This window comes from Lolium perenne, chromosome 7, assembly GCF_019359855.2.
Source record: "Lolium perenne isolate Kyuss_39 chromosome 7, Kyuss_2.0, whole genome shotgun sequence".
Lineage (NCBI taxonomy): Eukaryota > Viridiplantae > Streptophyta > Magnoliopsida > Poales > Poaceae > Lolium > Lolium perenne.
The window spans coordinates 277,681,295-277,707,895 of NC_067250.2; the positions used below are offsets into that span (position 1 = coordinate 277,681,295).

General features: G+C 40.5%; 1 protein-coding gene across 1 annotated transcript in view; it reads right to left on the bottom strand.

The window, feature by feature from the left end:
• Window positions 1-2,798: 2,798 nt before the first annotated feature.
• LOC139833946 (uncharacterized) overlaps window positions 2,799-26,601 on the bottom strand; it is a 70,783-nt gene continuing 46,980 nt past the window's right edge. Inside the window, exons 8-11 of the mRNA XM_071824322.1 lie at window positions 6,212-6,267; window positions 4,649-4,750; window positions 4,389-4,568; window positions 2,799-3,161 (exon numbers count right to left, since the gene is read on the bottom strand). Of these exons, the coding sequence (XP_071680423.1) occupies window positions 2,799-3,161; window positions 4,389-4,568; window positions 4,649-4,750; window positions 6,212-6,267 (701 nt within the window). The remainder of the gene's footprint in view (window positions 3,162-4,388; window positions 4,569-4,648; window positions 4,751-6,211; window positions 6,268-26,601) is intronic.

Below are 26,601 nucleotides of genomic sequence, written 5' to 3' on the forward strand. Positions count from 1 at the left end.
GGATTTTTGTGTCAAACTACAAATTGAATTTCCTAGAGTACCACAGGAACCATTCCAGATACCAGAGGTCACTTCCGCACATATCAGATTCCCTCGAGAACCTTTTGTTCTCCCAGATTTTCAGCTAAACATAAGGCCTCCGCACACCCCTAATCTTGAAGAATAGATGGGTCTAGCAAGAATTTAAACCGCAATTGCGTGGCTGGTCGCAACGCCACAAGGATGATAGGCACAGCCACGCGATCATGATCAACATGCAACCTAGCACTCAGAATGGTTGCGCCGTACGTAGACCCAACATATATGGCAACAGATTCTATTATAACTAGATGATACCCCGCGCTTTGCCGCGGGAAAATTTAGCCAACATGAATCAATGAACTATGTTGAAAGCACAAAACTTCTTCAGCAATTTCTTGGGTATATTGACCTGCTAAATCATACTCCCTCTATTCCTAGATATAAGGGTGTATAATTTGAGACAAAATCTAGAATATAAGGTCCATTGCATTGCACAACTTCTGCGGACAACTTTTTTAAGCATTTGGATACGTTTTATTATCTTTTACAAACTCCTCTATTTTCTCACATCAATTGTCCAGGAAAAATCTCATGTAATTTTTCCTCAACATATGTTCTTTAATTTTTATGCCCAAAACTATGCACCTTATATCTAGGAACTGAGGGAGTACTCTGTATACACATACAGAAAGACGATTAAGTGTGTGAAATGCATGCTCAGGCCAAATAGGTGAGGCCTTCAATTTGGTATGGGTTAGCAGTGGAAGAGAGATATGCATTTAGCGTGTAGTAATATGAAATCAAAATCAGTAGAAAGCATGTATTTCCACTCCTTAACAGCACATGGTAAATTAGTACACGGAGGAAGTATCAATGGAAGAGTAAGTTTCTTTATTCGGCTATCATTACCATTAGCAAGTTGACATGTGGTTATACTTCTCATTAAAGGACTGCAGTAGAAACACTGAAATTAGCAAAGCTAGATTCCATGTTTCTCCGCTTTATCTCTCTCAGGAAGCTGCATCCGCATGGCATGTTTGTTCACACGGGAATTCCTCGGGCTGCACGAAGCACATGAAGGTAGCTTGAACTGAAGCAGACAATTTACCAGACTGAAGGTAATGTCTCACTTCAGATCCACTACACTGAATGGGAGCAAAGGATGGTGAGCAACATAGACTTTGAGATAATTGGTAGATAATCAGAGCGCACAATAGTGAGGGATGGTTGTATCTAGGGGCAGCTCTTGTGGCAACAGTTCGCGTCGCTTGGTCGATGGCAGCCTGAGCACTCCATCGCCTCCCTGCAGATAAACCAAGGTGCAAGCAATTCCTAAATAGAGTCTATTCTATTGATGACATTTAGAACTTTGTAATCCACACATGCACAACAATTGCAGGCTATGGAAAGGTTAGAATACAAATGCTGATGGTTGCAAGAGATGAAAAATAACAGTGAGGCTTCAGTATTGTTAAACACAATACGTATAACCAAAGTGATACCTTGTGATTTCGTAAAAAATCCATGGATGGAGTAACCTTCCAGGCACCAACAACTATTTGCCTACGTCATAAACTTCAGAGACGGTGAAACATCAATAGTTTGCAGAACATAGACATCTAAATGGAGAAGATACTGCATGCAAAAACTGTTCAGCGTTAACTTAAATTCATGATCAAAACATGAGAGAGAGAGAGAGAGAGAGAGAGAGATTGTTAACCGAACGCCTGCGCCTACAGACCAAGAAAACCTTGTAGACAAAAACACATGATTCCGTTCTGGCAGAAAATTGCCTCCTTTCTGGCGAACAATAGCGACCAAATTGCTGGCTGGTGTATTAGTTCATTCGGATGATGAACGAAACCTTTCATCGTGGCACAGACGGAGGACAGTGAGAACAGCCTTCCCCACACGGCGGACGTGGCTTCGATCGACAACGGCGCCAGACAGTGATGATGGTGTTGCGCAGTCCCGTCGATGCTAACTGGCAACAGAAGGCGAGACCAACGTCGGGGCAATAGCAAGCAGCGGAAACATGGAGGAATGAGATCAGTTGGAGGGGCCAGAAATAGGGGGAGGGGAGGGGAAGGGACCGGATGTGAGAAGACGTAGAGGTGGAGACTATCAATCGGGATAGCGATCATTTGGCTTCCAATGAACTACTGTAATTAATCTGAAGTGGCAGCCGCACGTACGTCTGCATGCGTGGGAATGGGATGAGGGTGCGGTTGGGATGGCTCGTACGTGTTGGGAGATTGCTGATGTGAAGGCATCACCGCGTGGACTGTTCAGCCTCACTTTGCATGCATGGTTGTTGGACCCGCTGAGGTGGCATAGCTGCATGTTGAGAGAAATAGGTTAGTGGGGATGAACTATTTAGTTATATAGGATGTTTGATATTACATGTTTATAAGGTTTGACTTAGCACAAAAACAACAAAGCTAATATGCATGCACGAGTATCACGAAAGAGTATGTGCGTTTATGGCTGAGATCACTATTTCTACGTGGGGATTTCTTTCAACATGCTCCCCTACTATACTACGGAGTACTATAATATAATAAAATCAGTGGGAGCAAATTTATTAAAAAAAGAAACCTCATTCAAAATATATCAAAATATTCGATGCATGCACCAACGGTCCACTGCAGATGCATGCAGTGCACTGTTAGTGAAAGGGAACGTAAATATAATGACAATTTGTTATTCTACATTGAGATCATGTTGATAGTTCAAAATTTCGCACAAATAAATACAAAATTATTCGACCTCACACATCATGTAGCTGGCTGCAAAGGCCCCCCAAAGAAGAACTGCCCATTGGAAATGGGGCTAACTTCGTAGATATTTGAGTCACTAATGATTATGGGTGAGTCCTGCATCACAATCCAGGCACGCCCGTTCTGGTCGATGAATTGGATATTGCTCATGGAAGCAGACACCCTGTCATCCGTGGGAAGGTAGCCACTGCCCATCGGAGCAAGATTCGTTGTGCGGGTCTCCACATAGCCACCAAACCGGATACCCGTCGCTCGATTTGCCATTCCTCCAGTAAACAATGACTTGGGGAAACGTCCAATCAATGCAGGGTTATCCTGGTTGAGTCCATAATACACCAGCCAGTCTCCCATTGAGCCGTCCTATAATATAGGACAGAATTAGTACCAAGGATGCGTTAAGATTTTTTTAAAACAAACAAGTATGCGTAATTGCAAAGAACATTATGTTACTACAATTTACACATGCAAAAGTACGATGTGCATATCATGTCTTCTTACATCACAAACTTGGGGAAGTGGAAATCATGTAATTGTGCACATTTTAACTATATGTCATTATATACCAGATCAAACATCATAAACATGAGAAAATCCTAAGCAGCTAAATCATTCGTGGTATACTTAAAACTTTCTTCAAAAAATTCCGATGACATGCATGCATGTATTGGGAGCATAGAATGTTATTTAGTGAAGACCAAGTGGAAAAATTATGAAAGCCCAAAATAATATAAATTTGCAACCAACTAAGAGGGATAATTAAATAGAAGCCAATATGAAAAATTAATTAGAAATCATATGAGATTTTGTTCTTCTCTACTCCCTCCGATCCATAATAAGTGTTGGAGTTTTAGTTCAAATTTGTACTAAATTAAACTAAAGCCCGACGAAATTATGAATCAGAGAGTGTATTAGATTGTTGATTTCTCGACATATCAGATCAGAAGTATCCCAGGACGCGTGTGGTTTTATACTGCTATATACCTAACTGGGCAGGATGGATGCATGAGGTAGACACATGCATGTTATATCATTGCAATCCATGATTAATATTTCCTTAATTGGGTTACTTATGAACAATGTGTTTTCTGATTTTTTAATATGACGTGGAAAAGTAAAAAGTTGTAATGTTAAAACTATCTAGATGACAATATCAAACATCTGTGTACCTTGATAATTTTAATCGTAATACTCTGTTTGGGTCCGTTGGGCTGGGAAACGGCCCCAATTACACCTCCGAGTGCTATGGGTGCACCCTCTTCTGGCTGAAAACCACAGCCGGCATTGGGGCAACCAGTTTGTTGGTACCCATCAGTCTAGTTCATAATTTAAACAGAAAAATTAAACAAGTTAGTAGCAACATATAATTTGGTAATCAAGTCATCTAGTCAATTAGAAAGCAGTCTACAAGGCTATATGTAAAGCCTTTAGTGTTCTTATAAAGGTGGTCGGTCCGTCGATTACTCACCGTCCAAAGACCGCCTAAACGAGTGCGTGAATCGCCATACGTCCTTGGCGAAACCTAGGATAATATAGGAAGCAAACATGAGCGACATATCATAGCGACTATACATGTGACGCTACACTCACCTCCCAGCCGATCTGGACTACGTTGAGGCTCGTAGCCTCGCCGTCTCCTTCGTCGAAGAGGGTAACCGAGCCCACCGTGTACTGCTCAGGGCTTAGGTTGAAGCCGTACACGTCCATTGTAGCGATAAACCCGTAGTAACCCTGATGGGATGCTCCTGCGGCTGTCTGGTGCTGTGCAAACTATGCGACGAACGTAGCACATGTTACGAATTATATATAGTGACACAATAGTAATATAAACCATGAGGGTGCGTACTTACGTAGTGTATCACGGAGCCGGATTCAGCATCGAGCGGTGAAAATTGACCCAGCAATCTTTGAGGCACCATGAGCGTTCCGTTCATGGACTTTAGGGCTTTCACCTGAATCAATGGACGTGAAAATTATCGAACTATTTTCAAAGTTTAGCTAGGCCAGAGGTACCGCCAGGGATCACGAAGTACTCCAAGCCTTGTTAAGAAATTTATGCATTGGCCGATGATGAGTATATAGCTAGATACCCGTCCATATCCGGTGGCTAAAAGCACCATCCACACGGCGAGAAGAAGAAACCTGCACATCGCTCGATCAGATTGCAACAGGATGGCTCTCAATGATACTTTGACAGAGAGAACGTCTGACGATTCGATCGGAAATACTGACGCCCCACGAGCTTATATAGACGCTGGTTTTCGTCGTGATAATTTTGGAAATTTTCCCCTCATGTTTGTTTTGTTTTTTTTGTGGACAATCCTTTCCTCGGATTTCCTGTTGGTTCTCGTAATCACCTTTGATTGCATTTTAATTTTTTTTTGGAATGGTAAAATTTGTCCAATTGCCGATACATGGACATAAGGTAAAAGCAATGACCGATACTTGGCAATAAAAGTTGTACAATGATCGATATGGAAATAATTTATGGCTGCTACCATAAAAATAATTATCGCTCTAATATTTTGAGTATAATTTAAGGCTGCTACCATAATAATAATAATCGCTCTAATATTTTGAGTATATACTGGCGTTTTCTTTTATAGAATATATATCGATCACAATCATCATGAAGATTCCACGGACGGCTCTCCATGTTCGGTCAAACATCGTTGCCTTTTCTTACTAGAATTACGGCACTTTATTCTTTAATCATAGGTAAATGTAAATCATCATTGCAAATTGTGTGATGCAATGCGCGCGGGAAAGAGATTCCAAAGCAAGGTTTCGCAAAAAAGAAAGAGATTCCAAAACAAACTGAAATACAATGCTCCCTGGAGTTAGTTAGAGTGTGTGCCGCAATATTACATTGACAAATAATATTACGAAACGGAGGCGAAAACAGGCACCAAGGATTTGATGTCTTGCACCAGAACGATAATAAGGCTTCGATCAACTTCAACCGATTGGAGTCGTTGAATGAAGGAAAAGAGGTTAGAGACCACTATCAATTTGTCGAAACCATGGTCGCCAGCAGGGGCAGCCTAACACTTTAGCTAATTCCGGTGTTATAACCTCCTCAGGGCTTGTTTGTTACTAGAGTTTTAGTGGGAATTAGCGGGGATAATCCGCTCCAAACTTCAAATCCTCACTTATCCCCAATACATGTTTGGTGCTAGAGTATGAGCGAGTTTAATTCCCATTTTTCCCCACTTTTCCCCAAATTTTAGTGTATTTTTTTCAATCCCCAATACTCTACCCTTACCTAGTGGATTGTGGATGAGGTTTTGTGGGTATTGAGTGCCAGCAGAGATTCATCCAATACTTTAGAGTATTATCCCCACTAATCCACACTAAAACACTAGTACCAAACAAGACCTTAATGTGATTTCTACAAGCTAACTAGAACTCACCAGTTTTGGCCACGTCTGCACGGCCTGACCCTGGGCGATGCGGAAGTGGTGCTTCCCTACCAATATAAAAAAGGGATGGCATAAGTTGTAGTCATCTGCAAAAATATTTTGGCCGGAAGATAGGCAATCTTGGCGTCCAGCAAGGCCGGCGCATAGAATTTTTCCATGCTCGATGCCATGCTGGGGGGAAAATGCGGCGATTGTTGGCTGGCAAGCCCGGTGCCACGTAATGTTACTGTAAATTAGGGGAATTTAGCATTGCATCATTCATTGTTAGCGCTCTCAATAGTTGGGCCAAAACTAAAGAATAGTTAAGGATGTTCCGCTGGCTTGTCAACACCATCTTGCTATATGGGTTTGTTGTGTTAACGGGCTAGAACTGGGGAGGCAGGGTTATGGTTTGTTTAGGGGCGTTGTGTGTAAAGACGTCCCAAATAGCTGCCACACTTGTTCTGGGGTCCATAAACAAACCCTACTTCCCACTTCCCAGTTCCGTTTCCTATATAAAAAAACTTCATATTGTATTTTAGTGTAGGATATAATCGGTTGCATATGCACAATAAATGACATGTACCTTATTAGTTTGTTGATCTATTAGTATTGCTGATCCGAACTTGGTTATTCCATTATCTGGCTTGTGTTGCTGGTACTCATGTGAGGAATATGTTTGTGTTTAAGTTGTTGTTTATATAAACTTGCCTCTAACTTTGGTACATCTGGTGCATCTTTTTTTTTAATCTTCTTAATTTGTAATATATAGATGTGATGCGCGTGGTTGACGTATTGTCTTTTCGTTCGACACGCGTCCGTTGGGAACCCCAAGAGGAAGGTGTGATGCGCACAGCGGCAAGTTCCCCTCAGTAGAAACCAAGGTTTATCGAACCAGTAGGAGTCAAGAAGCACGTTGAAGGTTGATGGCGGCGAGATGTAGTGCGGCGCAACACCAGGGATTCCGGCGCCAACGTGGAACCTGCACAACACAAACCAAGTACTTTGCCCCAACGAAACAGCGAGGTTGTCAATCTCACTGGCTTGCTGTAACAAAGGATTAGATGTATAGTGTGGATGATGATTGTTTGCAGAAAACAGTAGAACGAGTATTGCAGTAGATTATATTTCAGTATGGAGAATTGGACCGGGGTCCACAGTTCACTAGAGGTGTCTCTCCCATAAGATAAACAGCATGTTGGGTGAACAAATTACAGTTGGGCAATTGACAAATAAAGAGGGCATGACCATGCACATACATATTATGATGAGTATTGTGAGATTTAATTGGGCATTACGACAAAGTACATAGACCGCTATCCAGCATGCATCTATGCCTAAAAAGTCCACCTTCAGGTTATCATCCGAACCCCTTCCAGTATTAAGTTGCTAACAACAGACAATTGCATTAAGTATTGCGCGTAATGTAATCAGTAACTACATCCTCGAACATAGCACCAATGTTTATCCCTAGTGGCAACAGCACATCCATAATCTTAGAGATTTCTGTCACTTCCCCAGATTCACGGAGACATGAACCCACTATCGAGCATAAATACTCCCTCTTGGAGTTAATAGCAAAAACTTGGCCAGAGCCTCTACTAATAACGGAGAGCATGCAAGATCATAAACAACACATAGATATAACTTGATAATCAACATAACATGGTATTCTCTATTCATCGGATCCCAACAAACACAACATATAGAATTACAGATAGATGATCTTGATCATGTTCGGCAGCTCACAAGACCCGACAATTAAGCACAATGAGGAGAAGACAACCATCTAGCTACTGCTATGGACCCATAGTCCAGGGGTAGACTACTCACACATCACTCCGGAGGCGACCATGGCGGCGTAGAGTCCTCCGGGAGACGATTCCCCTCTCCGGCAGGGTGCCGGAGGCGATCTCCTGAATCCCCCGAGATGGGATTGGCGGCGGCGGCGTCTCTGGAAGGTTTTCCGTATCGTGGCTCTCGGTACTGGGGGTTTCGCGACGAAGGCTTTAAGTAGGCGGAAGGGTAGGTCAGGGGGCGACGCGAGGGCCCCAGGAGACAGGGCGGCGCGACCAAGGGTGGGGCCGCGCCGCCTGCCCTCCTGGCCACCTCGTGGCCCCACTTCGTTGACTCTTCGGTCTTCTGGAAGCTTCGTGGCAAAATAGGACCCTGGGCGTTGATTTCGTCCAATTCCAAGAATATTTCTTTACTAGGATTTCTGAAACCAAAAACAGCAGAAAACAAAGAATCGGCACTTCGGCATCTTGTTAATAGGTTAGTTCCAGAAAATGCATAAATATGATGTAAAGTATGCATAAAACATGTAGATATCATCAATAATGTGGCATGGAACATAAGAAATTATCGATACGTCGGAGACGTATCAGCATCCCCAAGCTTAGTTCCTGCTCGTCCCGAGCAGGTAAACGATAAACAAAGATAATTTCTGGAGTGACATGCCATCATAACCTTGATCATACTATTGTAAAGCATATGTAGTGAATGCAGCGATCAAAACAATGTATATGACATGAGTAAACAAATGAATCATATAGCAAAGACTTTTCATGAATAGTACTTCAAGACAAGCATCAATAAGTCTTGCATAAGAGTTAACTCATAAAGCAATAATTCAAAGTAGAGGTATTGAAGCAACACAAAGGAAGATGAAGTTTCAGCGGTTGCTTTCAACTTATAACATATATATCTCATGGATATTGTCAATGTAAAGTAATATAACAAGTGCAATATGCAAGTATGTAGGAATCAATGCACAGTTCACACAAGTGTTTGCTTCTTGAGGTGGAGAGAGATAGGTGAACTGACTCAACAATAAAAGTAAAAGAATGGTCCTTCAAAGAGGAAAGCATCGATTGCTATATTTGTGCTAGAGCTTTGATTTTGAAAACAAGAAACAATTTTGTCAACGGTAGTAATAAAGCATATGTGTTATGTAAATTATATCCTACAAGTTGCAAGCCTCGTGCATAGTATACTAATAGTGCCCGCACCTTGTCCTAATTAGCTCGGATTACCTGGATTATCATCGCAATGCATATGTTTTAACCAAGTGTCACAAAGGGGTACCACTATGCCGCCTGTACAAAGGTCTAAGGAGAAAGCTCGCATCGGATTTCTCGCTATTGATTATTCTCAACTTAGACATCCATACCGGGACAACATAGACAACAGATAATGGACTCCTCTTTAATGCTTAAGCATTCAACAACAATTAATTTTTCTCATATGAGATTGAGGATATTTGTCCAAAACTGAAACTTCCACCATGGATCATGGCTTTAGTTAGCGGCCCAATGTTCTTCTCTAACATTATGCATGCTCTAACCATTCTAGTGGTAAATCTCCCTTACTTCAGACAAGACGGACATGCATAGCAACTCACATGATATTCAACAAAGAGTAGTTGATGGCGTCCCCAGGAACATGGTTATCGCACAACAAGCAACTTAATAAGAGATAAAGTGCATAAGTACATATTCAATACCACAATAGTTTTTAGGCTATTTGTCCCATGAGCTATATTGTAAAGGTGAAGGATAGAAATTTAAAGGTGGCACTCAAGCAATTTACTTTGGAATGGCGGAGAAATACCATGTAGTAGGTAGGTATGGTGGACACAAATGGCATAGTAGTTGGCTCAAGGATTTTGGATGCATGAGAAGTATTCCCTCTCGATACAAGGTTTAGGCTAGCAAGGTTTATTTGAAACAAACACAAGGATGAAGCGGTGCAGCAAAACTCACATAAAAGACATATTGCAAACATTATAAGACTCTACACAGTCTTCCTTGTTGTTCAAACTCAATACTAGAAATTATCTAGACCTTAGAGAGACCAAATATGCAAACCAAATTTTAGCATGCTCTATGTATTTCTTCATTAATAGGTGCAAAGTATATCATGCATGAGCTTAAACATGAGCACAACAATTGCCAAGTATCACATTATCCAAGACATTTTAGCAATTACTACATGTATCATTTTCCAATTAAAACCATATAACAATTTAACGAAGAAGAAACTTCGCCATGAATATTATGAGTAGATCCTAAGGACATACTTGTCCATATGCTACAGCGGAGCGTGTCTCTCTCCCACACAAAGAATGCTAGGATCCATTTTATTCAAACAAAACAAAAACAAAAACAAACCGACGCTCCAAGCAAAGCACATAAGATGTGATGGAATAAAAATATAGTTTCAGGGGAGGAACCTGACAATGTTGTCGATGAAGAAGGGGATGCCTTGGGCATCCCCAAGCTTAGACGCTTGAGTCTTCTTGATATATGCAGGGGTGAACCACCGGGGCATCCCCAAGCTTAGAGCTTTCACTCTCCTTGATCATGTTGTATCATCTCCCTCTCTTGATCCTTGAAAACTTCCTCCACACCAAACTCAAAACAACTCATTAGAGAGTTAGTGCACAATCAAAATATACATGTTCAGAGGTGACATAATCATTCTTAACACTTCTGGACATTGCACAAAGCTACTTAAAGTCAATGGAATCGAAATATCCATCGAACATGACAAAACAGGCAATGCGAAATAAAAGGCAGAATCTGTCAAAAACAGAACAGTTCATATTGATGAATTTTATTGAGGCACCAGACTTGCTCAAATGAAAATGCTCAAATTGAATGAAAGTTGCGTACATATCTGAGGATCACTCACGTAAATTGGCATAATTTTCTGAGTTACCTACAGAGAATTTTTCCCAGATTCGTGACAGCAAAGAAATCTGTTTCTGCGCAGTAATCCAAATCTAGTATGAACCTTGCTATCAACGACTTTACTTGGCACAACAAAACACTAAACTAAGATAAGGAGAGGTTGCTACAGTAGTAAACAACTTCCAAGACACAAAATAAAAACAAAGTACTGTAGTAAAATATGGGTTGTCTCCCATAAGCGCTTTTCTTTAACGCCTTTCAGCTAGGCGCAGAAAGTGTATATCAAGTATTATCAAGAGACGAAGTGTCAACATCATAATTTGTTCTAATAATAGAATCAAAACGTAACTTCATTCTCTTTCTAGGGAAGTGTTCCATACATTTCTTGAGAGGAAATTGATATTTAATATTACCTTCCTTCATATCAATGATAGCACCAACAGTTCGAAGAAAATGTCTTCCCAATATAATGGGACAAGATGCATTGCATTCAATATCCAAGACAACAAAATCAATGGGGACAAGGTTATTGTTAACGGTAATGCGAACATTATCAACTTTCCCCAAAGGTTTCTTTGTAGAATGATCAGCAAGATTAACATCCAAATAACAATTTTTCAATGGTGGCAAGTTAAGCATATTATAAATTTTCTTAGGCATAACGGAAATACTTGCACCAAGATCACATAAAGCATTACAATCAAAGTCATTGACCTTCATCTTAATGATGGGCTCCCAACCATCCTCTAGCTTCCTAGGAATAGAAGCTTCGCGTTCTAGTTTCTCTTCTCTAGCTTTTATGAGAGCATTTGTAATATGTTTCGTGAAAGCCAAATTTATAGCACTAGCATTAGGACTCTTAGCAAGTTTTTGTAAGAACTTTATAACTTCAGAGATGTGGCAATCATCAAAATTCAAATCATTATAATCTAAAGCAATGGGATCATCATCCCCAATGTTGGAAAAAAATTCAGCAGTTTTATCACAGGCAGTTTCAGCAGTTTTAGCAGTTTCAGGCAGTTTATCGCGCTTTGCATTAGAAGTGGAAACATTGCTAACACCAATTATTTTACCATTAATAGTAGGAGGTGCAGAAACATGTGTAGCATTAGCATTACTAGTGGTGGTAATAGTCCAAACTTTAGCTATATTATCTTCTTTTTCATTTTCTTCTCTTTCCCACCTAGCACGCAATTCGGCCATCAATCTTATATTCTCATTAATTCTAACTTGGATGGCATTTGCTGTAGTAGTAATTTTATTATCTATATCCTCAGGTTTAGCAGCCATTTTATTAATTAAAGAAGATTGTGACGCAGACATGTATGAGATTCGGTTTTCAGCATTAGCAAGTTTAGTTTGCAACCCCGAAATCTCCATATTCAAATTTTCAAGTTGATTTCCTATATTCTTCAACAAGGTAGATTGCTCGTTCATAGTTTTAGTAAACAATTTATTTTGCTCATATTGTGATTGCATGAAGTTCTTGGTGGATCTTTCAATTTCTAACATCTTTTCCTCATTAGGTGAAGCGTATCTACCATAAGAGTTACCATTAGCAGGATATGGCCTAGAATTATTATAATTGTTGTTTTTAATGAAATTCACATCAACATATTCTTTTTGAGCACCCAATGACGCTAACGGAACATTATTAGGATCAACATTAGTCCTATCATTCACAAGCATAGACATAATAGCATCAATCTTATCACTCAAGGAAGAGGTTTCTTCGACAGAATTTACCTTCTTACCTTGTGGAGCTCTTTCCGTGTGCCATTCAGAGTAGTTGATCATCATATTATCAAGAAGCTTTGTTGCTTCACCAAGAGTGATGGACATAAAGGTACCTCCAGCAGCTGAATCCAATAGGTTCCGCGAAGAAAAATTCAGTCCTGCATAAAAGGTTTGGATGATCATCCAAGTAGTCAGTCCATGGGTTGGGCAATTTTTAACCAAAGATTTCATTCTTTCCCATGCTTGTGCAACATGCTCAGTATCCAATTGTTTAAAATTCATTATGCTACTCCTCAAAGATATAATTTTAGCAGGGGGATAATATCTACCAATAAAAGCATCCTTGCATTTAGTCCATGAATCAATACTATTCTTAGGCAGAGATAGCAACCAATCTTTAGCTCTTCCTCTTAATGAGAAAGGGAACAATTTTAATTTTATAATGTCACCATCTACATCTTTATACTTTTGCATTTCACACAATTCAACAAAATTATTGAGATGGGCAGCAGCATCATCAGAACTAACACCAGAAAATTGCTCTCGCATAACAAGATTCAGTAAAGCAGGTTTAATTTCAAAGAATTCTGCTGTAGTAGCAGGTGGAGCAATAGGTGTGCATAAGAAATCATTATTATTTGTGGTTGTGAAGTCACACAACTTAGTATTTTCAGGAGTACCCATTTTAGCAGTAGTAAATAAAACAAACTAGATAAAGTAAATGCAAGTAACTAATTTTTTTGTGTTTTTGATATAGAGTGCAAGACAGTAAATAAAGTAAAACTAGCAACTAATTTTTTTGTATTTTGATTTAGTGCAGCAAACAAAGTAGTAAATAAACTAAGCAAGACAAAAACAAAGTAAAAGAGATTGGGATGTGGAGACTCCCCTTGCAGCGTGTCTTGATCTCCCCGGCAATGGCGCCAGAAATTTGCTTGATGCGCGTGGTTGACGTATTGTCTTTTCGTTCGACACGCGTCCGTTGGGAACCCCAAGAGGAAGGTGTGATGCGCACAGCGGCAAGTTTCCCTCAGTAGAAACCAAGGTTTATCGAACCAGTAGGAGTCAAGAAGCACGTTGAAGGTTGATGGCGGCGAGATGTAGTGCGGCGCAACACCAGGGATTCCGGCGCCAACGTGGAACCTGCACAACACAAACCAAGTACTTTGCCCCAACGAAACAGCGAGGTTGTCAATCTCACTGGCTTGCTGTAACAAAGGATTAGATGTATAGTGTGGATGATGATTGTTTGCAGAAAACAGTAGAACGAGTATTGCAGTAGATTATATTTCAGTATGGAGAATTGGACCGGGGTCCACAGTTCACTAGAGGTGTCTCTCCCATAAGATAAACAGCATGTTGGGTGAACAAATTACAGTTGGGCAATTGACAAATAAAGAGGGCATGACCATGCACATACATATTATGATGAGTATTGTGAGATTTAATTGGGTATTACGACAAAGTACATAGACCGCTATCCAGCATGCATCTATGCCTAAAAAGTCCACCTTCAGGTTATCATCCGAACCCCTTCCAGTATTAAGTTGCTAACAACAGACAATTGCATTAAGTATTGCGCGTAATGTAATCAGTAACTACATCCTCGAACATAGCACCAATGTTTTATCCCTAGTGGCAACAGCACATCCATAATTTTAGAGATTTCTGTCACTTCCCCAGATTCACGGAGACATGAACCCACTATCGAGCATAAATACTCCCTCTTGGAGTTAATAGCAAAAACTTGGCCAGAGCCTCTACTAATAACGGAGAGCATGCAAGATCATAAACAACACATAGATATAACTTGATAATCAACATCACATGGTATTCTCTATTCATCGGATCCCAACAAACACAACATATAGAATTACAGATAGATGATCTTGATCATGTTCGGCAGCTTACAAGACCCGACAATTAAGCACAATGAGGAGAAGACAACCATCTAGCTACTGCTATGGACCCATAGTCCAGGGGTAGACTACTCACACATCACTCCGGAGGCGACCATGGCGGCGTAGAATCCTCCGGGAGATGATTCCCCTCTCCGGCAGGGTGCCGGAGGCGATCTCCTGAATCCCCCGAGATGGGATTGGCGGCGGCGGTGTCTCTGGAAGGTTTTCCGTATCGTGGCTCTCGGTACTGGGGGTTTCGCGACGAAGGCTTTAAGTAGGCGGAAGGGTAGGTCAGGGGGCGACGCGAGGGGCCTAGGAGACAGGGCGGCGCGGCCAAGGGTGGGGCCGCGCCGCCTGCCCTCCTGGCCACCTCGTGGCCCCACTTTGTTGACTCTTCGGTCTTCTGGAAGCTTCGTGGCAAAATAGGACCCTCGGCGTTGATTTCGTCCAATTCCGAGAATATTTCCTTACTAGGATTTCTGAAACCAAAAACAGCAGAAAACAGCAACTGGCACTTCGGCATCTTGTTAATAGGTTAGTTCCAGAAAATGCATAAATATGATGTAAAGTATGCATAAAACATGTAGATATCATCAATAATGTGGCATGGAACATAAGAAATTATCGATACGTCGGAGACGTATCAAGATGTTGAAATGTATAAGTGAATTGCCAATATTTTTTTTATCAGTTTGGACTTTTGATTGTGTGGGCTAGTACATTAAGCTTGGTAAGGAAAACCGTAGGAATAGAGGAAACGTAGGCTTGGAATGTCATGTCCACTCCAATCCTACAAAAAATTATACTGAACAAAATATGTTTGATTCCACCACCGAAAAAGCAAAGGATTCTGAATGAGAGGTATAAGCATCTCCATCTCAGTCGAAGAATCCCCAAGAGTCTTGTTCGCATTTATAAATGTTAGAGTTAATAGAGGTAACAAAAGACAGCATGGTTCAACGGTTATGATAGCTTTGATGTCTCTTTATGTGGGATATTGGTGCGTATCACTAGTACCGCAACGTTAGAGTACTGTTGGTACTCTCGAGTATAGAAACACCATCTAAAAAGATGCTAGAATATGCATTATTTATGATGTAGATCTAGCTTGTATTCACCATGTCACAAAATTTCAAACTCAGTTGTAGAAGCAAACATGACATATCTTCATGTAAATAAATAGCTTTTATATTGAAATTTTAGTTTGGCACAATACCATTATGACTCAGGAGCACTCGTTTTTGCCATCATCGTTTATTAAGCTACTGATTTTGTTTGGGTTTTAATATTTGTAACACGCTATATGTAGGGATTCGTTGCATAGAAAACAAAAAATTTCCTACCGCGAGAACGCAATCCAAGCCAAGATGCAATCTAGAAGATGGGAGCAACGAGGGATGAACGAGACTAACCCTTGAAGATTTCCAAAGCCTATAAGAGTAGGCTCTTATTGCTGCGGTAGACGATCACTTGCCGCTTGCAAAAACGCGTAGAAGATCTTGATCACGGTGCCACAATCGGGCAGCACCTCCGTACTCGGTCACACGTTCGGTGTTGATGAAGACGACGTCCTTCTCCCCATTCCAGCGGGCAGCGGAAGTAGTAGCTCCTCCTTGAATCCGGCAGCACGACGGCGTGGTGGCGGTGGCGATGGAGAACTCCAGTGGAGCTTCGCTAAGCGTGCGGGAGAGAGGTGGAGGAGAGAGGGGGCGGCTAGGGTTTGGGAGAGGGGGTGGCCGGCCTCAAGGGGTGCGGCCAAGCTATGGCTCTGTGGTGGCCGGCCCCCTCCCCTATGCCCCTCATTATATAGGTGGAAACCCCAAGAGTTGTGGTCCAAGTCTTCGAATAAGACCCCAACACCAAAACTTCCCAAAGGTGGGAAACCTACTCAAGGAGGGAGTCCTACCCAAGGTGGGACTCCCACCTTTTCCTTAGGTGGGGTGGCCGGCCACCATGGGTGGAATCCACCTGGGATTCCTTCCCCTTAGGGCTGGCCGGCCATGCTAGTGGAGTCCCTCTGGGACTCCACCTTCCATAGTGCTATTCTTCCGGACTTTTCTAGAACCTTCTAGAACCTGCCATAAATGCACCGGATCATTTCCAAACTTGGAATATGACTTCCTATATATGAATCTTATTCTCCGGACCATTCCGGAACTCCTCGTGATGTCCTGGATCCCATCCGAGACTTCGAACAAAACTTAGAACTCCATTCCATATTCAAGTTCTACCATTTCAACATCAAACCTTAAGTGTGTCACCCTACGGTTCGCGAACTATGCGGACATGGTTGAGTACTCTCTCCGACCAATAACCAATAGCGGGATCTGGAGATCCATAATGGCTCCCACATTTTCAACGATGACTTCAGTGATCAAATGAACCATTCACATACGATACCAATTCCCTTTGTCACGCGATATTTTACTTGTCCGAGGTTTGATCATCGGTATCACTCTATACCTTGTTCAACCTCGTCTCCTGACAAGTACTCTTTACTCGTACCGTGGTATGTGGTCTGTTTATGAACTTATTCATATGCTTGCAAGACATTAGACGACATTCCACCGAGAGGGCCCAGAGTATATCTATCCGTCATCGGGGTGGACAAATCCCACTGTTGATCCATATGCCTCAACTCATACTTTTTGGATACTTAATCCCACCTTTATAACCACCCATTTACGCAGTGGCGTTTGATGTAATCAAAGTACCTTTCCGGTATAAGTGATTTACATGATCTCATGGTCATAAGGACTAGGTAACTATGTATCGAAAGCTTATAGCAAATAACTTAATGACGTGATCTTATGCTATGCTTAATTGGGTGTGTCCATTACATCATTCATACAATGATATAACCTTGTTATTAATAACATTCAATGTTCATGATTATGAAACTAATCATCCATTAATCAACAAGCTAGTTAAGAGGCATACTAGGGACTCTTTGTTGTTTACATATCACACATGTATCAATGTTTCGGTTAATACAATTATAGCATGATATATAAACATTTATCATAAACATAAAGATATATAATAACCACTTTTATTATTGCCTCTTGGGCATATCTCCTTCAGTATCCCACTTGCACTAGAGTCAATAATCTAGATTACATTGTAAGGTACCTAACACCCATGGTATTCTGGTGTTGGTCATGCTTTGCCGTAGGGAGAGCTTTAGTTAACGGATCTGACACGCTTAGAAACGTATGTATTTTATAATTCATTTGCGTCTCAACGCATCACTCATTTTCAAATGAGTTGGCATTAAATATGTTTGATCTTCTGGTGGAACCTTAATTCCGCGGTCTGAAATAAGTCACTAATATTGTCACATACAATATAGCTTCAAAATTCTGACACTATCGGAACTACACCAAGTTCTCAAAGAACTTCTTGACTCAACATCCTCAGTCATTTGTCAAAACAATGACATACTCTGCCTTTGTTTGTAGAATCCGTCACAATATTTAGAACTCTTCTAAATCTAACATAGACAACTTCTAGCTCATTGTGCTACCTTTAAAACAACACTTAGTCTAATTTGAGATTGAAATTATATTTTTTTATATGTGACAAAACAAATATCGGTGTAATCACTTTACAGCGATTTGTTTGTCATTTCTCCATACAAAACTATATATATATCCTTGGTTCTTCTAGAGTACTCAAGGATACTCTTACTGTCGTCCAATGATCATCTCATGAATCATTCTGGTATATGCTCATAACATTTTAGAGCACATGACATCTGATTGTGTACATATTATTCGTGATCCATAATCACTCATGTGTTTTTACTCATTGAATATCAGATACACTCAAGTCTTGTTAAAACTTCACATGACAAGAACATTTTCTTAATATTTCTATATTGAACTATTTCAATATCCATTCTATGTACTTTGATTTAAACTTATTTTGTGTTTCAATCTATCTTCATAGATCTTGACACTAGATATGTTTCAGTCCAAATCCTTTCATTGAAGTTAATTTTCAATGAAACCTTTTAATAAAGTATATAATTACATCATTTATAACCAACTATATGTCATCTACATAAGTATTATAAATATGTCTCAGCGCTCCCACTTAATTTCTTGCAAATGCAAGCCTCTTCATCGTCTCTGATGAAATCAAAAACTCTTTGACTATTTCATCTGGTGAAGATTCAACTCCGCGATACTCACTTCATTCAATTGAAGTTTGTATACCTATCTAGTATTCCACGGACCAGCAAAACTCTTGGTTGTATCTTGTATACACTTTTAATACATACTTCTGATAAGTAATGTATTTTGCCATCCTACTAGCATATCTCATAAAAGAAATATGTAGCGATTACTAGAATAATCCACATAGACTATAAGCATTGCTACGGAAGATCTAATCTTATCGTAGTCAACTCTTTGAACTTTGTCGTAAACAACTTTTCGATAAGTCAATCTTCTTCAAGGATATTCCATCCAAGTCCATCAATTTTTATAGATCCATTTACTTTCAAAAAGTATTCATCTATCTTGGATTTCATGGCGTATAGCCATTTTAACGGAGTCAGGGCCCATCATAACTTCTTTGTTTGTAGTTGGTTTATCATTGTTAAAAATCAATCCTTTGTCCACAAATCATTTATTTGATCACAAAGTAAACCATACCTACAAGGTTCAATATGTAATTCGATCTCCATGGCTAAAACACTTTATAGTCATGGGAGCCATGATCGTCGTGGCTGCTTCCGAAACCAATTCCGATGCTGCGCTACTCTGATCATTATGCTCAGGTTCATAAACCTTATCAAATTATATTGTCCTCCCACTCAAATACTTCACTAGAAACAATTTCTCGGAAATAAGAAACATTGACAAACACTTTTGTCTTTGTCTCGTGGGAAGAATTCCCAATTAAATCTCCGGGATAACCAACAAAGACATTCATCCGATTTTGGTTGTAAACTCTTAGACCAAAATTTAAAGAAAAGACTATTAGGGTTTATACCCATACCATAACTTGTATGGTGTCATTTCAACGGATCATGATGATGCTCTATTCAGTGTAAAAGCGGTAGTCACTAAAGCATAATCCACAAAAATATAATGGCGTCATAATATTTTATCTCATCATTAATCCAACAAGGTTTGGATACATCTCTCGGATACTATATCATCATTATGATACTCCAAGAAATATGAATTGTAGAACAATTTCATGACTCTCTTAGATGTTCGCTAAAACTCGTAATTCAAATATTTTCACCATGATCCAATCATAGATATTTGACTTTTCTATTACGATGATTTCCACTTCATGCTGAAATTTATTTGAATCCATTCAAATGTTTCAAACTTCTTCTTTATTGAATATATCCACATATATACTCAATTCATTGTTGAAAGTTTTCGTGAAGTAGAAGAATTTCCCACACACAATTATGCCCAGTGAACCACATACATCATCATGTATTTTTCCACTAAGTTTGTTGCCCGTTCAACTCTTGGCCTATGGACGGTATTTTAATCATTCTCTTTAGAAAAGATTTGCAAGTGCCAAATGATTCAAAAATCAAATGACTCCCAAAAATCCGTTTGCATGGAGTTCCTTCATGCGTTCCTTTCTAACATGATCTAATTGGCGGTTCCACAAATAAGTGGAATTCAAATCATTTGCCTTATGGCATTTTAGCGTCAGTGTTATGTATGTGTGTTTCACCATTAAGATTTATAATAACTTATCCATCGTATATGGAGTAATGTCATAATTTGAACAACTCGTTGTTTTCATTTGACCAGAGCAAAATAACAATTATTAAGTTCTTTATTATAAATTCTAAGGGCTAGATAGAATGCTAACGACGAACATAATAACACTTTATTTTGTTCTAGTCGTGCATTCCTATCATATTCCTTGTCAGTCACTTAGGCAATTGTATTCTTGTATTGCGTTGTTTTGTATGACACTTCATACCAACCAATATAGTACTAATACCCAAGAATTTCATTGTGTGACCTAACTAGGAATACAACCATAACATGTATATCATTTATATACACCTGAGCTAGACATTCTAGTCTTTCTTTTCTTTCTGCCAATAATCTTTTGTAGTTTCTCTTTTAGCTTTCCTCATTATTCAGAAAAACACATCAACTTTAATAACTTCTCGGTTTGTTGGTCAAATACCAATAACCTTGAGGTTCTTACTTTGAAGTTGATCATCATATGACAAGTGTTCCGGATTTCACTATTAGTAACCTTGTAATATGATGAACAATTTCACTCATAATTTTATCCATTGTATCATGATGACTTTCTGAGACCATGTCTGTACATGCTAGGCTCATAAAGTTTTAACCTTGGTATTCGCATGTGCAAATCTGGCTTGCACCCGTTGTATGCACACGTAGAATCTATAACACCCGATCATCACGTGATGCTTCGATACGACGAGTCTTAGCAACGGTGCATACTAAGGATGATAACTTCATGGATATGCGAATATTGTTAGTGCCCCAATAGTTGGAGGATTGGACGCCTTGCGTCTTCAACCTTCGTACATTCCCATAAAACTTATGAGTTTATGTAGTCTCACCAAATTTATATTCTATCATCTTGCAATAAGGTCTTAGATATCACATATATCTCATACCTTGATTATTTCTGAAAACTAAATTTTCAGCTCCTTACTTTTCAAACAGATTTGAACTTCAAGTTTCACGGAGACAAGATAACTTTAGGTACTAATTGAAACCATAGCTCTTTGAATCAACAATGTGAGGTTTACTAAAAGTTTGCAATAGGACTTAATCAATTCTTGATTCTTTAACAATACAGTACCAATCCGTAAAGTTTCTTGTCAAATTTTAACAGTATTTCTATCTCAATTACAAGACTAGCGCATGGTAAAAAACGGATGCCAATACTACAAAATTAATTCAAAATACTACTCAGACTATGTTTATGATAATTAGTTCATGTTTTAATCTAATTACTAATGAACTCCCACTTAATACAACATCCCTCATAGTTGTTTAAGTGGTACACGATCCAAATCCACTACACCAAAACCGTTCATCACGTGAGATGATGTAGCTTCAATGGTGAACATCAACATGTTGATCATATCATCCATATGACTCGTGTTCAACCTTTCAGTTTCCGTTGTCCCGAGGCCATGTCTGTACATGCTAGGCTCGTCAAGCAAACCCAAGTATTCCGCGTGTGCAACATTGCTTACACCCGTTGTATGTGAACGTTGAGTCTATCACATCCGATCATCACGAGATGCTTCGAAACGACGAACTATACAACGGTGCATACGAGGGGAGAACACTTTATTATCTTGATATTAATGTGAGGGATCATCTTATAATGCTACCGTCGCGTTCTAAGCAAAATAAGATGCATAAAGGATTAACATCACATGCAATTCATATGTGATATGATATGGCCCTTTTGTCTTTGCGCCTTTGATCTTCATCTCCAAAGCACGGACATGATCTCCATCATCAACGGGCATGATCTCCATCATCGTCGGCGTAGCGTCAAGGTTTATGGCGCCGTCTTCATGGTTGTTCACCTCATGTAGCAACTATTACAACTACTTTGAAATACTATTCAACATGAAATTTAAAGACAGCCATAAGGCTCCGCCGGTTGCCACAATACAATAATGATCATCTCATACATATTCATCATCACATTATGGCCATATCACATCACCAAACCCTGCAAAAACAAGTTAGACGTCTCTAATTTGGTTTGCATATTTTACGTGGTTTAGGGTTTTCGAGTAAGATCTAATCTACCTACGAACATGAACCACAACGGTGATACTAGTGTTGTCAATAGAAGAGTAAATTGAATCTTCACTATAGTAGGAGAGACAGACACCCGCAAAGCCTCTTATGCAATACAAGTTGCATGTCGAACGAGGAACAAGTCTCATGAACGCGGTCATGTAAAGTTAGTCCGAGCCGCTTCATCCCACTATGCCACAAAGATGCAAAGTACTCAAACTAAAGACAACAAGAGCATCAACGCCCACAAAACCATTGTGTTCTACTCGTGCAACCATCTATGCATAGACCTGGCTCTGATACCACTGTAGGGATTCGTTGCATAGAAAACAAAAAAATTCCTACCGCGAGAACGCAATCCAAGCCAAGATGCAATCTAGAAGATGGGAGCAACGAGGGATGAACGAGACTAACCCTTGAAGATTTCCAAAGCCTATAAGAGTAGGCTCTTATTGCTGCGGTAGACGATCACTTGCCGCTTGCAAAAACGCGTAGAAGATCTTGATCACGGTGCCACAATCGGGCAGCACCTCCGTACTCGGTCACACGTTCGGTGTTGATGAAGACGACGTCCTTCTCCCCGTTCCAGCGGGCAGCGGAAGTAGTAGCTCCTCCTTGAATCCGGCAGCACGACGGCGTGGTGGCGGTGGCGATGGAGAACTCCAGCGGAGCTTCGCTAAGCGTGCGGGAGAGGTGGAGGAGAGAGGGGGCGGCTAGGGTTTGGGAGAGAGGGTGGCCGGCCTCAAGGGGTGCGGCCAAGCTATGGCTCTGTGGTGGCCGGCCCCCTCCCCTATGCCCCTCATTATATAGGTGGAAGCCCCAAGAGTTGTGGTCCAAGTCTTCGAATAAGACCCCAACACCAAAACTTCCCAAAGGTGGGAAACTGAAGGAGATATGCCCTAGTGGCAATAATAAAGTGGTTATTATTTATATCTTTATGTTTATGATAAATGTTTATATATCATGCTATAATTGTATTAACCGAAACATTAGTACATGTGTGATATGTAGACAACAAAGAAGTCCCTAATATGCCTCTTAACTAGCTTGTTGATTAATGGATGATTAGTTTCATAATCATGAACATTGGATGTTATTAATAACAAGGTTATATCATTGTATAAATGATGTAATGGCACACCCAATTAAGCGTAGCATAAGATCTCGTCATTAAGTTATTTGCTATAAGCTTTCGATACATAGTTACCTAGTCCTTATGACCATGAGATCATGTAAATCACTTATACCGGAAAGGTACTTTGATTACACCAAACGCCACTGCGTAAATGGGTGGTTATAAAGGTGGGATTAAGTATCCGGAAAGTATGAGTTGAGGCATATGGATCAACAGTGGGATTTGTCCATCCCGATGACGGATAGATATACTCTGGGCCCTCTCGGTGGAATGTCGTCTAATGTCTTGCAAGCATATGAATGATTTCATAAGAGACCACATACCACGGCATTTAGTAAAGAGTACTTGTCAGGAGACGAGGTTGAACAAGGTATAGAGTGATACCGAAGATCAAACCTCGGACAAGTAAAATATCGCGTGACAAAGGGAATTGGTATTGTATGTGAATGGTTCATTCGATCACTAAAGTCATCGTTGAATATGTGGGAGCCATTATGGATCTCCAGATCCCGCTATTGGTTATTGGTCGGAGTGAGTACTCAACCATGTCCGCATAGTTCACGAACCGTAGGGTGACACACTTAAAGTTGGATGTTGAAATGGTAGAACTTGAATATGGAATGGAGTTCGAATATTTGTTCGGAGTCCCGGATGAGATCCCGGACATCACGAGGAGTTCCGGAATGGTCCGGAGAATAAGATTCATATATAGGATGTAATTTTATGTGAATTAAAATGATGCGGAAGGTTCTATGGAAGGTTCTAGAAGGTTCTAGAAAAGTCCGGAAGAAACCACCAAGGAAGGTGGAGTCCCGGTGGGACTCCACCTCCATGGCCGGCCAACCCTAGTGGGGGAGTGATGACCCACAAGTATAGGGGGTGTATCGTAGTATCTTCGATAAGTAAGAATGTCGATCCCAACGAGGAGCAGAAGGTGTTGATAAGCAGTTTCGATGAAGGATTCACTGTAAATGCTCACAGACAAGTATTCAGGGGGGTTTGATGTAACAGTTGAATAAAGTACGAGTATGTAAAGTGCGAGAGTAATAATTGCAGCGAGTGGCCCAATCCTTTTTAGCACAAAGGACAAGCCGGTTTGTTTACTTATAATGACCAAACGTTCTCGAGGACACACGGGATTTTAGTCTAGTGCTTTCGCTACATACGGCTAAATAATCTTCATTGTTGTGATAAGTGTTGTGTGGGTGAACCTATGCTAATGTACCGCCCTTCCTAGGACTAATACATACTTGTGATTATACCCCTTGCAAGCATCCGCAACTACAAGAAAGTAATTAAGAAATAAATCTAACCACAGCCTTAAACTCTGAGATCCTGCGATCCCTCCTGCATCGATATACCAACGGGGGTTTAGGTTTCTGTCACTCCGGCAACCCCGCAATTGGCAAACGAATACAAGATGCATTCCCCTAGGCCCATAAATGGTGAAGTGTCATGTAGTCGACGTTCACATGACACCACTAGAAGAATAACACCACAACTTAAATATCACACCATTGAATATTACTCATCCATAGTTCACTACTAACATTTAGACTTCACCCATGTCCTCAAGAACTAAACGAACTACTCACGAGACATCATACGGAACATGATCAGAGGTGATATGATGATGAATAACAATCTGAACATAAACTTGGTTCAATGGTTTCACTCAATAGCATCAACAACAAGTAGAAATCGATACCGGGAGAGTTTCCCCTATCAAACAATCAAGATCAAACCCAAATTGCTATGGCGGTGATGGTGTCCAGCGGTGATGACGACGGTGATGATGGTGGAGATGATGATGATGGTGATGGCGATGATGTCCAGCTCGATGACGGTGACGATGGCGTCGATTTCCCCCTCCCGGAGGGAATTTCCCCGGCGGATTCCTGCCCGCCGGAGAGCTCTGTTCTCTCTGGTGTTCTCCGCCCCGCAGAGGCGGCTGTAACTCTTCGCGAGGTACCCTCTGTGGCTTAGGTCTTCGGGACGAAGGGTTTGGCGAAGAAAAGGAGGCGAAAGGGGTCGTGGGCCCTCCACACCACAGGCCGGCGCGGCCACGGCCTGGGCCGCCCCCCCCAAGTGTTTGGGCCCACCCCAGCTGCTCCAGGCTCCTCCTTCGGCTTCCTTCGTCATCTTGAAAAATAGGATTTTTGGTATAATTTCCTTCCAGAGTTGATCTTCCGAAATATTGCGTTACGACGGTGCTTTTTCCAGCGGAATCCCGGCTCCGGTGTTCGATCCTCCAATAACGATGAAACATGCAAAATAGATGAAATAACATAAGTAATGTGTCCCAATATGAAATATATCAATGAATAACAGCAAATTATGATATAAAATAGTGATGCAAATTGGACGTATCAACTCCCCCCAAACTTAGACTTCGCTTGTCCCCAAGCGAAACTGAGCTCGATAGACATGACCACATGTTTATGGAGTGAAGAGTCGATAAATAAAATAAGGACAAGAAGCATCATATTCATTCACACAGGACATTATAGTAGACAACCTCTTATAACTCATATTGAAACAAGTATAGGGTAATCACAAGTAAAGGTGCATGAGAAATCATGATTGGTGATGGCAAACTTCGTTCTTGGTCAGAGAACAACTAACAGATTATATTTATCTTATTGAGCAGCGCTCTCATGTTAGAGTTTATAAGGCACAACTTGCATACTCAATCATAATGGTCTTCTCATGATCATTGATAACTTGCAAAGCTATATTCATTCAGATAAAACTTGTACTAAACAAGGAAGAATAAAAGACATGATGTAGCAAATCACAATATAATGGTTTGATCACAACTACTCAAATGCTTGCTTGAGATGGAGGGAAATAGGTTTACTGACTCAACATAAAGTAAAAGACAGGCCCTTCGCAGAGGGAAGCAGGGATTAAATCATGTGCTAGAGCTTTTTTCAGTTTTTGCAATCATATAAAGAGAATAAAAGTAACATTTTGAGAGGTGTTTGTTGTTGTCAACGACTGGTAGCGGGTACTCTAACCCCCTTGCCAAACAACCTCCTAAGAGCGGCTCCCATATTATTTTCATTTTGTGTGGCACTCCTTCCAACCTTTCTTTCACAAACCATGGCTAACCGAATCCTCGGGTGCCTGCCAACAA